At 38.0% G+C, this 17,621-nt stretch overlaps 3 protein-coding genes across 3 annotated transcripts; 1 reads left to right on the forward strand and 2 right to left on the reverse strand.

The window, feature by feature from the left end:
• Positions 1-1,852: 1,852 nt before the first annotated feature.
• Positions 1,853-8,571, reverse strand: LOC113761952. The gene is made up of 13 exons (XM_027305155.1): positions 8,505-8,571; positions 6,091-6,643; positions 5,687-5,803; positions 5,335-5,392; positions 4,727-4,807; positions 4,554-4,625; positions 4,230-4,477; positions 4,054-4,125; positions 2,949-3,065; positions 2,783-2,864; positions 2,619-2,665; positions 2,327-2,408; positions 1,853-2,144 (listed from the first exon to the last, which is right to left on the reverse strand). The coding sequence occupies exons 2-13, from the start codon at positions 6,585-6,587 to the stop codon at positions 2,061-2,063; spliced, it is 1,557 nt and encodes a 518-aa protein (XP_027160956.1). The 5' UTR covers positions 6,588-6,643; positions 8,505-8,571; the 3' UTR covers positions 1,853-2,060.
• On the reverse strand, positions 8,460-11,060 carry LOC113761788 (syntaxin-22). The gene is made up of 6 exons (XM_027304928.1): positions 10,912-11,060; positions 10,731-10,824; positions 9,961-10,100; positions 9,288-9,362; positions 8,774-8,931; positions 8,460-8,608 (listed from the first exon to the last, which is right to left on the reverse strand). The coding sequence occupies exons 1-6, from the start codon at positions 11,058-11,060 to the stop codon at positions 8,460-8,462; spliced, it is 765 nt and encodes a 254-aa protein (XP_027160729.1).
• Positions 11,061-14,172: 3,112 nt separating this feature from the next.
• LOC113761797 (lysine-specific demethylase JMJ706-like) lies at positions 14,173-17,599 on the forward strand. Its single transcript, XM_027304935.1, has 9 exons — positions 14,173-14,214; positions 14,964-15,300; positions 15,497-15,653; positions 15,832-16,051; positions 16,208-16,261; positions 16,342-16,421; positions 16,501-16,775; positions 16,857-17,237; positions 17,430-17,599. The coding sequence occupies exons 1-9, from the start codon at positions 14,173-14,175 to the stop codon at positions 17,597-17,599; spliced, it is 1,716 nt and encodes a 571-aa protein (XP_027160736.1).
• The last annotated feature ends 22 nt before the right edge of the window (positions 17,600-17,621 follow it).

The raw sequence follows: 17,621 nt of genomic DNA on the forward strand, positions 1-17,621 counted from the left end.
TATTTTATGTGTAAATAGTGATACATTGTATGAGAACTGTTAACCAAAAAAATACAATAATTAATATAGAAATAGCATCAATAGAATTTAATAGAATTGCATTGTAATCAAATGAAAACAATTACAGAGAAGTGGTTACCTGAACTAAGGAATGCAGTTTTAAATGCTCAAAAGTGCCTTGACGATTGCACATATGTCAGGGGCTTGGTGAGTTTTTTGCTCCTCTTGAATCATTTTCTTTTTTCTAATTGTAATATATTACTTGCAGGTGTTAAGTAGGACTTGGCTCTAACCTTTCGTTTAAGTACTTTAAGCAATGAACTATTTATTCCATGAGTTGAATTGTGCTGTTGCTAGATAGATGAATCACGTAGTTGTAATTGTCATTGTTGATAAAGAAAAGAAAGGCTAGAATGCAATTTTGCCAAAAGGATTTCTGACGAAATTAAAAATTAATCCAATTTTAATAATGGGCGTATAGTGCCTTAGTTATTAGTAGTATCTGAATTGTTTTTCTCCAATTATAAACCATTTTTAATTATTTTTTTAATTATCAAAAAATCTTTTTTTTATTTCATGCACGATCATTTTTGGAATAAAATTATGAAAATAACTATCGTAACACCTATTTTATGTGATAAATGTGCAATAAAAAATAATTAAAAAAATTTCAGTAATACAAACAAATAAATTTTTATAATATACAATTTATGTTAGAAATAGTAGAACCCTCAATCATGAACCTATACCATCCGCAATTATATAAGCAAGCAATACCTTTTTATCTTTGCTTTACAGTGTAACAATAAGCAAACAACCGTTCATAAGATTTTGTAAAAAATTTTCAGAAATAATGGATGATCAGAAAATCAATGCAATATCATTCATGACAAAAAACAAAGCAAAAACAAAACATACTTAAAAGGCAGAGGGGACTGACCTGGAAAATTAAGCCGGCCGCAAGAAGGTTGATTTCTGCTGGAGTCTCTGCACATAATATCTTCCACTACTGCTCACAAAAGAAACAAAATCAATACATTTACAAAATCAATAGAGAACCCAAAACAAATAAGAAACTGAGAGAGAGGGTGAGGGAATTAACTCGATAAGTTAATTAAGTCGATCAGTAAAAGAAGGATTTGTAGGAGTAATTGTAGGATGAGTTAAGATAGTGGAATAGTGGGAGTGAGATAGTGGGAATATTGATTGGTGATAATGTGATAGTGGGATAGTGAGAATATTGATCGGTGATAAGGTGGGTTATAACCCACTACTTTTTTATGTATTAAAATAAATACAAAAATATGAGTTAAGATAGTGGGATAGTGGGAGTGAGATAGTGGGAATATTGATTGGTGATAAGGTGGGTTATAACCCACTACTTTTTTATGTATTAAAATAAATACAAAAATTTAGAAAAAAGTATGACAAGTTTAGAAGACATTGAGAGGGTTTCTGCTAAAAATCCCTTCCTGAATACATATAGATATAGATATAGATATAGATTTTTTAATCCGAAAGCAGCACAGCACACCCATTTTGTCCGAATGAATTGGGGAACTATACTAATACCACTACTACTACTTGTAGCACCATTCCAGATTTTTTAAGCCTATCATTAAACCCAGAAATTGTTTCACAAAATTTTGCAGCCTCAATTTGTCGTCACTAGTACTGCTTTGTAAGCGTATGGTGAAATTGTTTTTTTTTTTTTTGCTATTAATTAATAGGTTAATATCTTAGGTTACGTTTGGAGTTTGCTTTTTGAAAAGAAAATTAAAACAAATATTTATCCTCAATTTGTGACACTTTTGCTAAAGTCCTAGCCTACGTAGTAAAAAGTAAATCCCAGTTGTTGCGAGCTGTCGCTGCAAACGATGACTTTCTCACAAAACGATAGAGACATATTTTTTGACACACAACCTCAAGATGAGGAACAAAAAAGAAGGAAATTGAGAGACTCGCGCTCTCCTCCTTGCCCTTCTTCCAACTTCGGTACTCTGGTCTCCTCAGTAGTACACAACATGTTTTCTTTCTGCATAAACTCCACCGGACGGGACTCAGAGGCTAGAGCCAGACGAGAATCGATGGTTCAATACCGCTTCTGCAGTTGGCCTCTTCCGGAAGTCACGATTGAGCATTGCCTACGCCCACATAAATGAAGCCACTTTTCATTAGTGCGATAGATATAGCAGCAGATCGGCTTCATGCCCCAAGTTCAGCTGATGCAGCTATATCCTGTATGGCTATTCTATCTATCTAAAAGATAATTGGCATCAGTTAGAAGTGTCAAATCAGCAGCAATGCATGCATGCATTTCACACACCTGCAGTAATTCCCAACCAGCATTATCCCTAAGATCCAGATACCTGACACCTTCCAGCAATCGATCATCAGCTAAACAGTATCTGCCAGAAACGAAGCACAATGAAACCATATGCACGGGCGTTCTTTCCTACATGTAGACACATTCGAATGCAGTTTGACAGAAGCAACACAAAAACCGGTTCTGTTGGTACATCACGACCACCACGTGTTATATTTAAAATGCATCAGTACTTGCAAGCGTTCATTTATCTTCTCAATGATTGCAATTTTTGCAGAAAAATCGTTCTTACTCTCTTGTAGCTTCAAGATCAAGCTGGAAAGTGTTCTCCAGAAGCCTCTGCATACTCAAGACGCGAAAAAAATTAGAAAAGGGAGGTACCAACCCATCACTTCAGAAGAACTGATTCTTATTCACATAAGAACTGAACAATCCAATTCAATAAAAGTGGCACACCTGCAGTGATAGGCTATCCACTGTTCCAGCTTCACAAAATGGAAGGAAAGCTAGGTAGGCCAAAAGTAGTCCGGCTTCATATCTACAAAGTGCAAAAGAACAATGCCTTAAAGGATGTAGCATCTAATCATCCAACAGAATGAAATGTCAGTGTCCAACTCTTCACATGTCATCTGCTATTCCAAAGGCCCTTTTCTCCATAGGAGTGAAAGCTCCTGCAGCTGATGCCCGTCTCCAAAGTCCTTCTGATAGTGTCCCAGAATCATTTTCTAGCTGGGGATACCTAGGAAGCCAAGGAGCTGAGCAAATTTGCCATGTTACAGAAATACAAAATTAATAATATATCCTATCAAGCACCAAAGATTGTTAATCAGTTCGCCTTCTCTCTTGTATTCGCCTAAAAGAATCTTTAGTAAGCAAATCACATAGTGAACCATATGAAAATACATGAAAAAGACTTTGAACACAGGAATGACTAGCTTTTTTTATTAAAAAAAATTAGCAAGGGAGGGGCAGGATTTAAGACGCGGGGAGGAAGAAGGGGGATTTGAAACCAAGACCTCTAATTCCTCAGGCCTCAATCATAGCCACTAGACCATGGCCTCACAGGAATAACTAGCTTGGATCATTTGTTTTCTAGATCCTACCAACTGCAACAACTTATTTGCAACCTGAAGATTGTTAGTTGTAAGGTTTTTATGTATGACATTCTGGATCACAGCACATACTACCCATCTGCTTGTATGGGTATAAATACAGTGCCCGATCCTTCTTGGTTTAGTAGCAATGAGATCCCCACACAAAGTGTTCATGGACAGGTATGGCATGCTAAGATGTCAAGTCTTATTCCCAATGACTCAGATGCTTACTTCAAACCTGATCATGATATAACCCACAAGAATAAGGAATGAACAATATGAAGGAACAGCAGCATCTTGTCCAAATTGGTGCTACACAAGAAATCTCAATATAACCAGCTATCCGTGGCTGTTTGTAATTGCAAGAAAGAAACAAGCACTCAAGTGGATTTTAGATCTACACGCATTGACAAAGCCACATTCCAGATCAAGTGCCATGTAACCAAAGAAGTATCTACATGTTCATGGGAACCGTTAGACTCCAAATGCGCAGGTACTTAAACAAAGAAATGGCAGTCCTTCTGATTAATACATAAAATTCCCCTTTTATACTTAGCATTTTGATTCGGTCAAAGAAATGTCAGTCTGCTTATAGTGGAATATGCTGTAGGTTAACTCTTTCGATGGGATTACCTTACATCAACTGCAAAGGCAAGATCCCGAAGCCTCGGAACGAGGTAAGCGGCCTCTTTCTCAACCATTGTACTGTCATAGAGAAGATGAGGTGGGATGTACAGACATATGAATGAAAACAAACACAATGGCGGCCAAAAACAAGTAATCAGGAGCCAGATTATACAAATGCGTACTTGAGAACAACTGAATAAGGTCCAAGACTCTGATGTAGTCTGTCATTGTCATGCATGTATGCTAAGCCTCTCATGGTACCCTGGAACAACTTAGTGACAAAATACCTCCTCCGTCTTAGAGTTAGGTCTTTGTCAAAAGGGTTCCAAAACCTACTGTCTCCGTGATCAGGGTCTTTCGACATACTCTGACTTGAAACTTTAGCATAGTCTGCAGCACTATATATACCATCATTACGGAAAGCCAGCCACTGCAGATTAGAGATGATGCAGGGATTAATGGACGCCAAAAACATAAAAAGCAAAAATTGTGGGATTGCAGCAGACCTGCTCCCCTGTTTTTGTCTCAAATCCTCCAACAAGTAGCTGGATATTTTGACAAGGATCGTTTTGATTGCTCTGGAAGAATGAAGAATAATTAACTAGCATCAAATGAAGCCAATTTACGGCATTAATATTGATCAAAAAACTCAAGTGATAGCTAACTGATGGGATTATACCTGAAGGAAAGCATGGGCATTTAGCTCGTTTGCAGCCATCATATCAGCTTCAATGCCACCAACTTGTTGCCCAGGATATACCTGTTCAATAGAGTGACGGAAAAGATACAATGGATCTGATAAAAAAAAGGATTGACCACCTTCAAACAGCTATACGTGAGCAATTCTGGGGTGAAGGGCCTGAACCATTTCACTAATTGAACACTGCTCCTTGAGATTCCCAAAAGATATGTTGAGTCATGTGTAGCAATTGAAATGAAGACAGTTCAGAGGGGTAGGTCGTCAATGTTACTCCAGAAAGCAAAATCAAGAAAGTGCGTTAAAAAGAGAGAGGATGACGTTGAACATGCAAAAGCAGGGGAAGCAAAGGGAGAAGAAATATGTAAAGGCGTCAAAAAGAGGTGGCAAAGGGAATATGACTAGAAGGAAGCTGTAATTAGATTTTTGGGTGAGTGAGAGAAGAGCGCAGTGGAAACGAATTAGTGCAGTATTGGAATCTTGAAGATGAATAATAAGAGCTGCTGCTGCAACTACAGCTACTAGTTTCTTGTAATACAAAACTATAGGTGGAAAACAAGGGAGGGAGGTGTCAGAACGAGTTGAGTCACCTTGAAAACAACGGGAGTACCTCGAAAGGGACCTTGAGATATTCTGCCTTGATAAAGCCTGCAAAGAAGCGCTGGGTGATGGGCAGTATCAGAAGCAGTCAGTACAACACGTTCAGAGTATAATACAATACAAAGAGCAGAAATGGGTAGTATGCATGGAACGTGGGTAATTATGTAGGGTAACTTGGGGTGCGCATTTCTTGAAGCTCCAGCCTCCAGGGGAAGACAAGAAGGGGGGAAAAAAGGAGGGAAAGGGAGTAAATTAGCAGCAGAAGTGAATAAGTAGGAAAAAAAAAAAAGAGAGGGAGAGGAAGGAGTGACTGAGGTTGGTAATTGGTACTACTTGATTTACCTAATCTGGAAGTTGCCTTCACCGACATCCTGAACTTTGAAAGACCCAAATATTCCAGAATCTTCAGGCTGGAGGGGAGCACTGCCCAGCATCCCTTCGGATCGCAAGCCTGAGTAACTGCCCAAAAAAATTTTAATAAAAATAAAATAAAATAAAACAGGGCGCATTTTGATCATATGGAGTATACATATATAACTTTCTTTGTTATTGTTATTCTTTAACAGCAGTAGTGTACCAGAACTAGTAAGTAAGTGGAATAGATAGCCTATAAAGTGATTAGGGATAGGATGATACAAGTGAGCAGTTGTAGTAGGAGGAGGAGGAGGAGGAGGAGGGGAGTGGGAAGTTGATGAAGAATAGTATAATATAAGATGGAGGATAATGGTTAGTTTGGGAGGGAGGACCTGGTGATATTCATGAAACCATAGGTACCAATAAGCCGGCCTACTTGGAAACAATCTGGGTCGGTAACCATACATGAAAATACTAGTCTTCTTCTTTTGCAACAGCCTCCAGGGACACGGCGAGGAGGAGGAGGAGGTCTGAGTCTCATCATCTGAATGTTGTTGTTGCTGCTGCTGTACATGAAGAGGCGGTGGTGCAGAGGAGACTTGGGAGCAGTAGCAGTAGCAGAGCACGAGCACCCCCACCTCCTGGAATTGCTGCTATCACCACCAGTAGTAGTAGGAGTAGGAGAGGTACTTCTGTTGGGAAAAAGGAAGGAATGGTGGCGTGGTAGCGGTGGTGTTGTTGGTATTACCAGCATCGTCAGAGCTTCCACCTCCTCGGCCTTTCCTTTCCGGATACCCAACCAGAGGGGAGGGGAGGGATATACTCTTGATAGTAATAAGTGGGACCACCCCAACACCCCTAAGTTACCCTCCATACTCCCTGCCTCCATGGTGCGCCGCCGCGTGTGTTCCCCAATTGTACCTGCACTTGGCTCCTCCAGTCCTCCTAACCATAGTTATTATTCATTAAAAAAAAAAACCAGCATAGTTGGGTCACAATGTATAATAAAAAAATATAATATAATTAAATAAATATATAAATTATAATATAAATTCTTAAATGTTAGCAAATTATAATCTATTCATATTTCATAGTTCATATACACAAACCATACACATACGTGTTCTTTAGTTCATGAATTCATATTGATAATATACACAAACATAAATGATAAATCTAAGTGTCAAACAAAAAAAGAAACCCTAATATCCCTTTTTAATTTTCTCATCTAATTGTCAATAAGACGACAACGCCCATGTTGGTATGGTTAATCAAATTAAAAAATTGAGCAAAAGGGTGAAATCAAAAAAATTTTCAAAACCCGCTAGATTTAATAGGTCAACAATTCCACTGTCCGAGTCAAACTGTTCAAAACGAATCATCTGCAACTCCGATCCAATTGCTAACTCAGCCCGACTCCATGACGGGTCCATGGGTTTGATCGGTTCAACTGCTGGATCTGGTCGAGTTTAATAACTATACTCCTAACTACTGCCACAGTACTTTTTTCTACTTTTTAGGGATAATTTTGATTTAAAAAATTATCAAAAAGAATTTCAAACCAAAGAACGTAGATAATAATAATAATAATAAACCGCTACCCAATATTGGTTCATACTTTTTTGTATTGAGGTGATAGTGAGACAGCAACAACACGAGTAAATTAAAATCTAATAAAAGTCAACTATTTAAAAAGATTTCTTTAAATAATTAACATTTTTGAAAATTTTTTTGGAATATTTATGAGGAGTCAAGAAATTTTTTAAAAAATATATGTATAATATATTATGTAATTTAAGTTATACCAAAAATTAAAATAATCTCTTTATACTTGTAGTTTGTAATATAAATCCCGCATATAGAAAAAAAAAAAGGTTACAAATAAGTCAGAATTAAAAATGTTACTAAAAATGATCTAATGACCAAATACACATCTAAGAATGTCATAGCATAATTTTATCTTTCTTGCATTTCCTCCAAAAGGAACTAAAATATTATTAAAAAATGTCAATTTAAGGAAAGTAAGTGAGATTTAAAAATTTAAAGGGTGTTAAATGGTATTACGAGAAATATTATTAAAATTATATCGACTTTTTAATAGTTTTTATTGTGATTAATTCTTTGCTAGACTCTCTCTCTCTCTCTCTCTCTCGTGGAAAGAAAAACGAAAAATACTAGCATGGCATCCACATCGGGATTCGTGGCTTCACAAGTTATTATATATTTTGATGCCAGCAACAGAAGCACAAGTCCAGTTGTATTTTTTTTTTTTTTTTGGGATGTTGTAGGTGTTGAATGAAAGAAAATAACAGGTGACGAAAGTCTATGATTTTATTTCCAATTGGTGCAGAGACGTAAAGAACATATCCTATCTTCCCACTAACAGAGAGTATATTCCGAGGGCAAGAGGGAGGCTGGCTGGCTTCACCATCTTGATTATTATTATTATTATGTTAAAAAACGGGCGAAATGCCTCTGCGAAGAGGAGCGAGCATCACAATTCACAAGCGGACTTGATGAGGCACTGGCAGAGTTGGACGGCCGATTCTAGTTTTCCTTCGATTCGACATAAACTCATCCATCACGCCGCCACCACGACTACGACGATGAGAAGGATGATTCCAAAAATCACCACTACTAAACACTTCTACAAATTTTAAAACACCAAAGTTATTTTTGGATGTGATGTGATGTGATGTGAGGCTTCCCACCCCAACTCAATTACACAAAAGTTGGAACAGGCAAAAGAAACACACACACACTACAAAGTTACAAACAACAAAAGCGAGGAGGAGGAGGCACTCACCGTAGAGGAATTAGATCGTTGGATCTTGGATGATGCTTTTGTGAGTTCTGAAGTGCCTTGATCAATAGCATCTCGGCAGCCTTCAATATTTGTATCGATATCATCTGAACAATGGAAAACCATTACCACCACTTGCAGTAGCGCTCTTTTAAGTTTTAACGCCTTCCCTCCTCCTCTCCAGTCTTCCCCCATTCCCAAAAACCGGGAAAAAAAAAAAAAAGAACTGTGGATAGAAATCAGGTGAACGAACACAAGTGCATGTGACTAACCAATCATAGCTCCTTGTTCACGTACGAGAACAGCTAAATCCCTGAATATCTCATTCACCTCACCAATCTGCTGCTGGATTTCTTTGATGCCTTGGTCCCTTTCTTCTATTATGGCTTCATTCAGTACTATTTCGCTTTCCATATTAATCACGTCCTGACTGAAACCAAATCAAATAGGCCAAACTAACATGAGACGCAATAATATGTTCATACTCCAACAACAGCTTCTTAACATGGCGGCAGTAGGATGTACTCATGGATCCAGTAACAATTCAGTGCCATGCATTTTTCATTACTATTATCTTCACAAGCCCGTGTATGAAATAGATCCAATTTACAACCAACCAGAGGTCGTCATCCATCGTTTAAGAAGACACTGGGGAAAATAAGAAAATAGTAACAGCAAATTTCGATTTGGAATTGAACGCATGGGGATTGACCCAGTGCTTCAATAGTCATGCAATCAAATATCTGCACCAGTACCAGGTTTACCCATAGCGTCTTTTCTTTTTACCTTCTTGCATCGATCATAAGAGACGCATGCTCTTTACTCCTCATCGACTTCATATCCGGTTCACTGGGGCTATCACTGCAAACAAATCGCATAATATGAAGTGCATAGCATCAAGCAAATACTGCAGGTTTATGATTAGTATACATAAAGGGCATGAGGATTTTTCTACCAAAAGAATAGCACTAAACTAAGTAAAAGGAATAGCTCCAAATTTCTTTTCCATTCAGGTGGCCCTTGGGCATTTCCAGCATAATTAAGTTGTGTTTCATTTGCAACATTGAGGTGAACATGCTAAGAGCCATTCAAAGTGTTTTTTACGCATTATCTCTACAAATCAAAATGCACCCCGTAAGAGATAATAAAGTGAGCTACGGTAGCAATTGTTAGAAGAGATAAAATTTGAAATCTCTTGTGTCAATTGCAAAGCACTAATTGGGCCTTTAAAGAGGGACCAAAGAGAGTAGAGTTTCAGCAATCTTTTTAAGTTTTTGTTCATCTAATCAACTGCATAGGATTCTTCTTCTTCTAAGGCTCTTGAACGACTTGACAGTTAAAATATAAGGCACATATTTCAACAACACGGAACTCAAACAGGATACACGTTAACAGTTTCTGTTATTTTAAATTTTCTATCAAATTCCAGAGTTTGGGATTATGCATCCCAAAAAGTTACCTGTATGACACAATTTGGTGGGGAGTCAAAGGAGCATAAGCTGATTCCCTCTCTGCTGCAAGCCTTTGGGCTTTTTGAAACTCTCTATGAATGTATGCAATCTCTTTCGCAAGCTTCTCATCAAAAATCTTCTTGCTGGCCTGATGTTGACACAAAGGCAGAAGAATGACTGAGCCGCAACACAATGTTCAATCCCAACACGGACAAGGCGAGCAGACAAGCATGAGAGGGAGATCCGAGGGAAGGTTCTTTGCAAGAGCATTTTTTACGCCTGACCTCTTAAGAAATTCCTAGGCCACTTTGAAATGTATGCTATACGTTTTGGCGGTAATCATGTAAAGCAGTTTCCTTCATCTAATCCAAAACATAAAGTTTTTCTTTTTATAAAGGAAGGCATCTGATGCAGCAGTCGCTAGGAGTATGATGGCGGCATTCTCTCCATGAGGTGAGACAATTTAAGATGCTGTTCTTCTTCTTTGATAAGTTGTGACAGGCATTTACGCATGCATGATAAAATAAATAAATGAAGCAATGCAACAGTCTTTCAAACTCTCGAAGCCATATTGGCGAGTAGCTTCCCCGTACCCTCCATAGTCCATACCCTTTGTCAGTCATTTTAATCAGCAGAAGATGCAATTTTCGTTTGGCAAATATTCTCTGATTTTACTCCATACTAGTACTAATAAAGATGGAGTTAGGGGCAGGGGGAAATCGACCTGAAAAATGTAGAGAATTGGACAGGCAGTGGCAGCCCAAGGACAAAAACTTACAGCGTCTGGAGCATGAGGGTGAGTTTGGGTAGATTGCTTAAGCTTGGCTGAAGCATCCTCGAGCAATTGCCCAATTTGTAGCACTGATGTATGCCTGCAAATTAATACGGACATTAGTGGAAAGATTCAGAGGAAACTAACTGTTCAGATGATGAAAGAGGGATATATTAAAATTATATACAGTTTGTGGCGGAGGTGAGGGGTGTCCTTAGGAGTTCCAAGGTTGTAAACGAGGCGTTGAAAGGCAGCCAGGGCTGTTTTGATTCGAAAGACATCGCCGGCCAGCGCCCGACTACAGTCTTGCTTCGTCTGATCACCACGTATCGTCATCGACCGGCCGAACTCAAGATCTTCAAAACTCATCTTTTTAGTTTTTTCCCCCGCCCCCCTTCTTCCGTCAAGTATCAGGCCCGCCAGAAGGAGAGTCGCCAACTTTCAAGTACTAGCAAAAAAAAAAAGGATTCCCGTTCAGTAGTCTGCAAACTCATAAATATTCCACAAGTTTCAAGGTCCTCTCCTAATCTCTGGCTTCTGTAGCCGGTCTCAAACTTAGCAGTTGAGGTAGGAGAGGAAGGACAACGACTTCCGGGAAACAAAAAAAATTAGGAGAATTCCTTCCCGGCCCGGGAAGAGGGGAATTTAAAAAGGTGGATCGGATAGGGAGGGAATTAAAATTTAGAAACTCTAATTTTTTTTTAATATAAATATGAATAATATAAAAATATTATTGATGATGTATTTATGCATTCATAAACATAAAACAATTAAACATTAACTGGGGCATGACTAACAATTTAATAATGATTTGTGAGAAATGATTGGTACTATAATTTTTTATTTTTAAAAAAGAAGTTATATCATATATGTAGCGTGCTGCTCGCCAGGCTCTGCTACCATTATTAATTTCATAGGTTTTTTTCTTTTTTTTTTTTGGGTTGGTTGATTGCTTGCTGTTGCTGTTGCTGCTGCGCGCAATTGCACATCCACAAAGCAGCCAAGTCAGGAAGCTTCCTCTGTCTCTCGCCTTTTGTCTGTTTCAATATTTTTTCGGCCTTTTGCCTTTTGGAGTTGGGACTTCGGACTGACCTATACAATAATTTATTTTTTTTATTGTTCTTACTTTTGTGTCTTATAATAAATATTATTAATTTGTTCATGGCTGGAATATTGTGATGATATCACAAGACAATTCTAAAATTTCAATGTCTTAATCTCTATATAAAGTTTTGAGCATCACATGATATTCTACAGTAGTATTATTCTTACAGAATTTTTGGCTTCAATTTTTCATAATCTTTTTAATATATATATTTTGTAAACTGCTCTAAATGACAGATTTCTTATTGAATTAGACAAAAAATCGTCTAGAACGATTCTTCTGATTTCTTATAAGAAAACACAAATAAAATTTTTAATGGGGCTAGAAAACCAAAAAAAAAAAAAAAGGAAAAATGAAATAAATAAATGCGTCCATTTTGTTTGTGTCCAAAAAATCAACTTGGTGTTCTTATGGAGTTTTTTTTTTTGAGAAATTCTTAGGTGGAGTTTGATGCGCAAAAAATCAACATGTACACGCAAGGACTCTTAGGTTGTGTTTGGATTGCATTTTTCGTGATTTTTCATGGAAAAATTACTGTAGCGATTTGATGTATGTGAGGAAAAAAGGTAATAGGGAAATGTGATCACGGAAAACGACGTAATTTTTCGACGGAAACCGGCAATCCAAACAAGGCCGGATTCTTGCAGTATCACACACAAAGCCGGACAAAGGAGGGCTAGGATTCTTATTTTGCTCCCCTAGGAAATTGAAGATTCGTAAAGATGTTCTTAAAAATTAATTACCTTGTTTGGATTGCAGTTTTCCGTCGGAAAATTACATCGTTTTCCGTGATCACATTTCCCTATTACCTTTTTCCCTCACATACATCAAATCTCTACAGTAATTTTTCCATGAAAAATCATGGAAAATGCAATCCAAACACAAAATTTTATTTTTAGAAAGTTGGATTTTGCTTATATAGGAAACTGAGATAATCTTTAGAGTTGTTCTTTAGAAATTTAAACTTTTAACCCCATAACAACTCTAGAATATCTTATATCATACACTTAAGTTTAGATTTGTTGAACTTTGCCCCGTCAACGTAAATCTTCTAGTTTCGTCCTAAACCTCGTTCACAAACATATACAAACTCTCTCCATCATTATTTTTACGTTGTTTGATATTTTAAAAATTCGTGAAAGTGTAAAAAAGCTCAAGGGGGGAAATTCCTAAAGTGCCAAGAAAATGAGATAGAAACAATCATAGATTTAGGAAAACTAATGATCAAAAGTAATGTGTAATTTTCAAAATTACAGGATTTGCAACATTCCTATTTTTCTTATGAATGTATCTCCACTCTCAAATTAAGATACAATTGAAAATCATTTTAATAAAACTTTATTTTAAAAATTGAGAATAATAGAAGATACACTTACAAAATGTGCTTATAGAAATTTTTTACTTTTTTTTTTAAGGTGCTTGCCAGATATTAAAAAGTATAAATCAAATGGTATGTTTTCAAACAGATAATTTCTGGTCATTTCAAGCATAGAACTCAAGTTGTATTACCATGAAATTTACGAAGAGGACTAGAGAATAACTAATTCATTCTATATATATTTGTAGTAGGGGGTGGGATTCCATTTTTTTTTTTTTCCCTTCCACCCTTCCCCCCACACCATTCCCATTATTAACTATCACGTACAGAATGCGAACCCTAAACCTAATACTGGAAAAAACCTTAAAAATCCTCGCCTGACAATTGGAAGCTATTGACATATCACTCTACTCGTTAAATGGGGTTGATTGAAGAGAAGTTACCAAAGTTTATATATATATATATATATATATATTGGCTTAATAATTTTTCATTTAATTTGCAGACACACAAAGGTGTGCCTTTCTTCCATTAGTTACTACTTACTATTGTACTACGACTTACAAGAATATTAGGATTGACCTTTAATTTTGATGAAGTGGCGACTTTGAAATTTTTAGTGGTCATGGTAACTGCGAATCACTCCACCGAAAAAAAAATACAAAACCCGAAAATCCCAAACGAGACGCGGAACATCGCGTCAAACGGGCCAAACCCGAACCTATATAGTTTCAAAAGTTCCTGTTTTTTTTTTTGTTACCCCTTATTGTTATTGTTATTTGTTTTTTTTAAAAGTTCGGAAAGGCGCCAGCCCAACATCCAACCCCCTGAAAACTGGGGACGCTTCTTCTCCAACATGTTCTCTGTTTCATACAAGCTCTCTCTCTCATTTCTGCTTTTCTGAAGCAGTTAATTAGTGATATTGAATCTCTCTCCAATTACAATTTTTCGCTACCCGCCATTTCCCCTGCTACCAAAAGAAAAAGAAGGAAAAAAAAAGAAGAAGAAAGGGAATCGTTTGAAGGATGTCAATGATGAAGCAGAAGAAGACGGTACAGAAGAAGACGGTACTGAAATTTGACACTACGCCCGATCTCCCCTTTTGAATTTCCTTTTCCTATGTTCTTCCGTTTCGTTTTGACACTTGATTCCACACTGAGACTGATTCTTTGTATGCGTGCTTGCGGCCCTTTTGCTTCATTTTGAAATTTTTCTTTCTACTTAATATGAAACCTGCTATATCGACTCTGATTTCCATGTGGATTTTTGTCTTCTTTTTTATATTTCTTGAAAGAATATGCTAATACTACTAGTACTTGTCTGATCTCGTAGAAATTTGGGGGCAAGTCTCGGGGAACTCTTACTGATTGTCTGCGTTGAAGTACTAGACAGCAATTGTTTACTGGATCATTGACCATGTTTTCCCTTTTTTAGCATGAACTAGACATCATAAATGGATCGATTCCTGATTTCCTTCTAGACATCAACACTCCGTTGATGATCTTTGGATGTTGAATCATGAATGATTAAGTTGATCCATCTCCTTTTTTTTTTTCTCTTTAATTAAGCCTTTGATCTCTCCATCCTTTGCTCACAAAATGCATCCCATAGTCTCTCTTTTGGCTGTCTTGCACCGACTTAAGTTTATATGATTGCCTTGATGTTCTTGCATTTGAAATACTTCCCCTGTGATTTTGATAACCCACCCCCCTCCCCCCCGGGGGCGGCGGGCCTTTTCCTCCAGAGTCAACTGTGCAGGAATTTAAGGGATTCGCTTTAATAAGTCAATCTAACCGCTTCTTAGTTTATGTGTCAGTTGAAAGCCAGGCATACCTTATCTTCTGGGACCAATCCTCATAATGAAAGGCTTAAGCAAGACCGCCCCTCCATAGTTATCCCTGCACTTACCAGCACAAAGCCCAAAAGGAGACTCCACTCCACTCGCAATTCTTCTTCTTCACTGCATCTTCTTCAGGAAGCCGTTCTTACCAAATGTTCTTCAGGATCCCAAGAAGAAGATGAGTTGGCAGGGTCATTTAATCCCGGATGGATGGACAAAATCCATCACTGTCCTGTGTATCATCCATCAACGGATGAATTTGACGATCCATTTGTATACCTGCAGAAGATTGCCCCAGAAGCATCAAAATATGGTACTAATAACATTCAAAATCCTGTCACCGTTAACTGATCATTTGGTTCCTACTTTACTAGATAAGAAACCGTTATGTCGAAGTAGCATGCAGAATTGCAGACGTACTCATGCATGAATTTGCAACAACTACGAGTTTCTTCTTGTCTGGAGTTTATTGTCTTTCATGTTGACTCAAATGCAAAAGTGAATCCCAGGAATTTGTAAGGTGGTTTCTCCCCTGATTTCATCTATCCCTGCTGGTGTGGTGCTGATGAAGGAGAAAAAAGGTTTCAAATTCACAACTCAAGTGCAACCTTTAAGGCTTGCAACATGGGATAATGATGACAAGATTAGTTTCCATTTCAGAGGAAGGTACTATCAACTATGTTGTCTAATTGAATTTTGATAGGGACACAGGGCTTGAACTTTGGAGTGGGAAAATTATCCCTTGATTGATAGTATCATTGTTTGGTTGTCAAATCTATTTGAACCTTTTTTATCATCTTCTGAAGATCATATCTACCTGTTTTGTACTTTGGCTATCATCTAGGAATTATACTCTTCGCAACTTTGAGAGCATGGCCAACCAGGAAGCGGCTCGAAAATATTGCGTTTCTGGATGTCTCCCTTCGGCATATTTGGAAAGGGAATTCTGGAACCAAATGGAAAAAGGAAAGAGAGGAACTGTTGAGTATGCAATTAATGTTGATGGTAGTGCTTTCTCACGTTCTTCTGGTGATCCTCTTTCAGGAAGTAAATGGAACTTGAAGGTAGCATTTCGCTGTCCTAAATTTTTGCACCTTGTGTTTGGTTGTGCTTTGAGTAATGTAGCAATCTCGCCAGACTTTCCTTTCTTCCCCCCCGGCGGGGGGAGGAAGCGCGGGTCTCTTTTCCACTTCTGCCTTTGATGGAATCTTTCTTTTTAGGAACTTCCGCGCCTGCATTGGTGCACATTGCGTTTGCTGGAAAATGCAATCCCGGTAATTCATTATCAAAGCTGAACAATGTTCAAGTATCACAGCAACTTCCTTTGGCCTTACCAGATAACCCTTATTTTCAGGGAGTAACGGATCCCATGCTGTACATAGGAATGCTCTTTAGCATGTTTGCATGGCACGTTGAGGATCATTATCTCTACAGGTTCTTTCCATCAGTCAGAATATTCTCATTAATGGTCTCATCTTTCAACTTATCATCCTAACTTTATCTTCTCCTGTAGCATTAATTACCATCATTGTGGGGCGCCTAAGACTTGGTACGGGGTTCCTAGTAATGCAGCACTTCAGTTTGAGAACGTCGTCCAGCATTGCGTATATGACCGTCTCCTGTCTGTAGATGGAGAGGATGGAGCTTTCAATGTTCTTGCAGAGAAAACAACCCTGTTTCCTCCCAAAATTTTGCTTCAGCATGGCGTCCCTGTTTACAAGGCTGTGCAAATGCCAGGGGAGTTTGTGATTACCTTTCCAAGAGCATATCACGCTGGATTTAGTCATGGTATGCTGCTGTTCGTTCATGGTAGGACGTACCGAGATATATAACTCTGGTGATTGCATTTTCTCATCCTGTTTTCTGCAGGCTTCAACTGTGGTGAGGCAGTAAATTTTGCAGCTGCTGATTGGTATCCTTTTGGAGCCGAAGCTAGCCATCGTTACGCCCGCCTTAGAAAAATGCCGGTTATTCCTTATGAAGAGCTGCTTTGCAAAGAAGCAATGCTAGTTTCGGAGTATGAAATTAAGGAGAATGCCGATTTGGTCCCTCTTCGTTGTTTGAAGATTTCATTTGCTTGCCTATTGAGATTGCATCAGTATGCCCGGTGGAGCATAAAGAAATCAAGACCATCAGTGAATATACATCCAAAGTCTCAGGGAACCATCTTCTGCATCATTTGCAGACGGGAATGTTATCTTGGACACCTGATGTGCAACTGTTATACTGATCCCATTTGCCTCTTCCATGGTACTCCCCTTCCCAAAAACTTTATTTTATTTATTGGTCTGAAATCATACCATACTAACTATGATTCGGGTTTTCTCCTACTTCGTACTGCAGTTGCATTCTCATAAATAAATCAGAATTTCTTGGTTGGTGAAGCTATATAATCAGCAGCACTTGCTTAATTATTGAGTGGTTACCATACATATTGTGCAGGAAGCCTCATTTCTAAATGCCCATGTGGGAGCAGCTGTAATCTTTTCATTCGAGATGACATACGAGAAATGGAGGATGTGGCAAAAATGTTCGAGCAGGAGAAAGGAATCCACCGGGAGGTTGAGCGACAAATGAGACGTTGGTTGTTATCTGTGGAAGACGGAAGATGAATATAATATTTTTTTTTTCATT

This window comes from Coffea eugenioides, chromosome 2, assembly GCF_003713205.1.
Source record: "Coffea eugenioides isolate CCC68of chromosome 2, Ceug_1.0, whole genome shotgun sequence".
NCBI classification, from domain to species: Eukaryota; Viridiplantae; Streptophyta; class Magnoliopsida; order Gentianales; family Rubiaceae; genus Coffea; species Coffea eugenioides.

Excerpts from the sequence above, each read along its gene's own strand:
- LOC113761797 (XM_027304935.1), top strand. The coding sequence starts at position 14,173 with ATGTCAATGATGAAGCAGAAGAAGACGGTACAGAAGAAGACG. Across the intron at positions 14,215-14,963 it reads AGACGGTACAGAAGAAGACG|TTGAAAGCCAGGCATACCTT; the intron begins GTACTGAAATTT and ends TTTATGTGTCAG. Across the intron at positions 16,776-16,856 it reads TCACGCTGGATTTAGTCATG|GCTTCAACTGTGGTGAGGCA; the intron begins GTATGCTGCTGT and ends TGTTTTCTGCAG.
- LOC113761952 (XM_027305155.1), bottom strand. The coding sequence starts at position 6,587 with ATGGAGGCAGGGAGTATGGAGGGTAACTTAGGGGTGTTGGGGTGGTCC. Across the intron at positions 3,066-4,053 it reads GCCTTTGCAGTTGATGTAAG|GTATCCCCAGCTAGAAAATG; the intron begins GTAATCCCATCG and ends TTGGCTTCCTAG. Across the intron at positions 2,865-2,948 it reads TTTGGAATAGCAGATGACAT|ATATGAAGCCGGACTACTTT; the intron begins GTGAAGAGTTGG and ends TGCACTTTGTAG.
- LOC113761788 (XM_027304928.1), bottom strand. The coding sequence starts at position 11,060 with ATGACGATACGTGGTGATCAGACGAAGCAAGACTGTAGTCGGGCGCTG. Across the intron at positions 10,825-10,911 it reads CCTCACCTCCGCCACAAACT|GCATACATCAGTGCTACAAA; the intron begins GTATATAATTTT and ends ATTAATTTGCAG. Across the intron at positions 8,932-9,287 it reads CTTATGATCGATGCAAGAAG|TCAGGACGTGATTAATATGG; the intron begins GTAAAAAGAAAA and ends ATTTGGTTTCAG.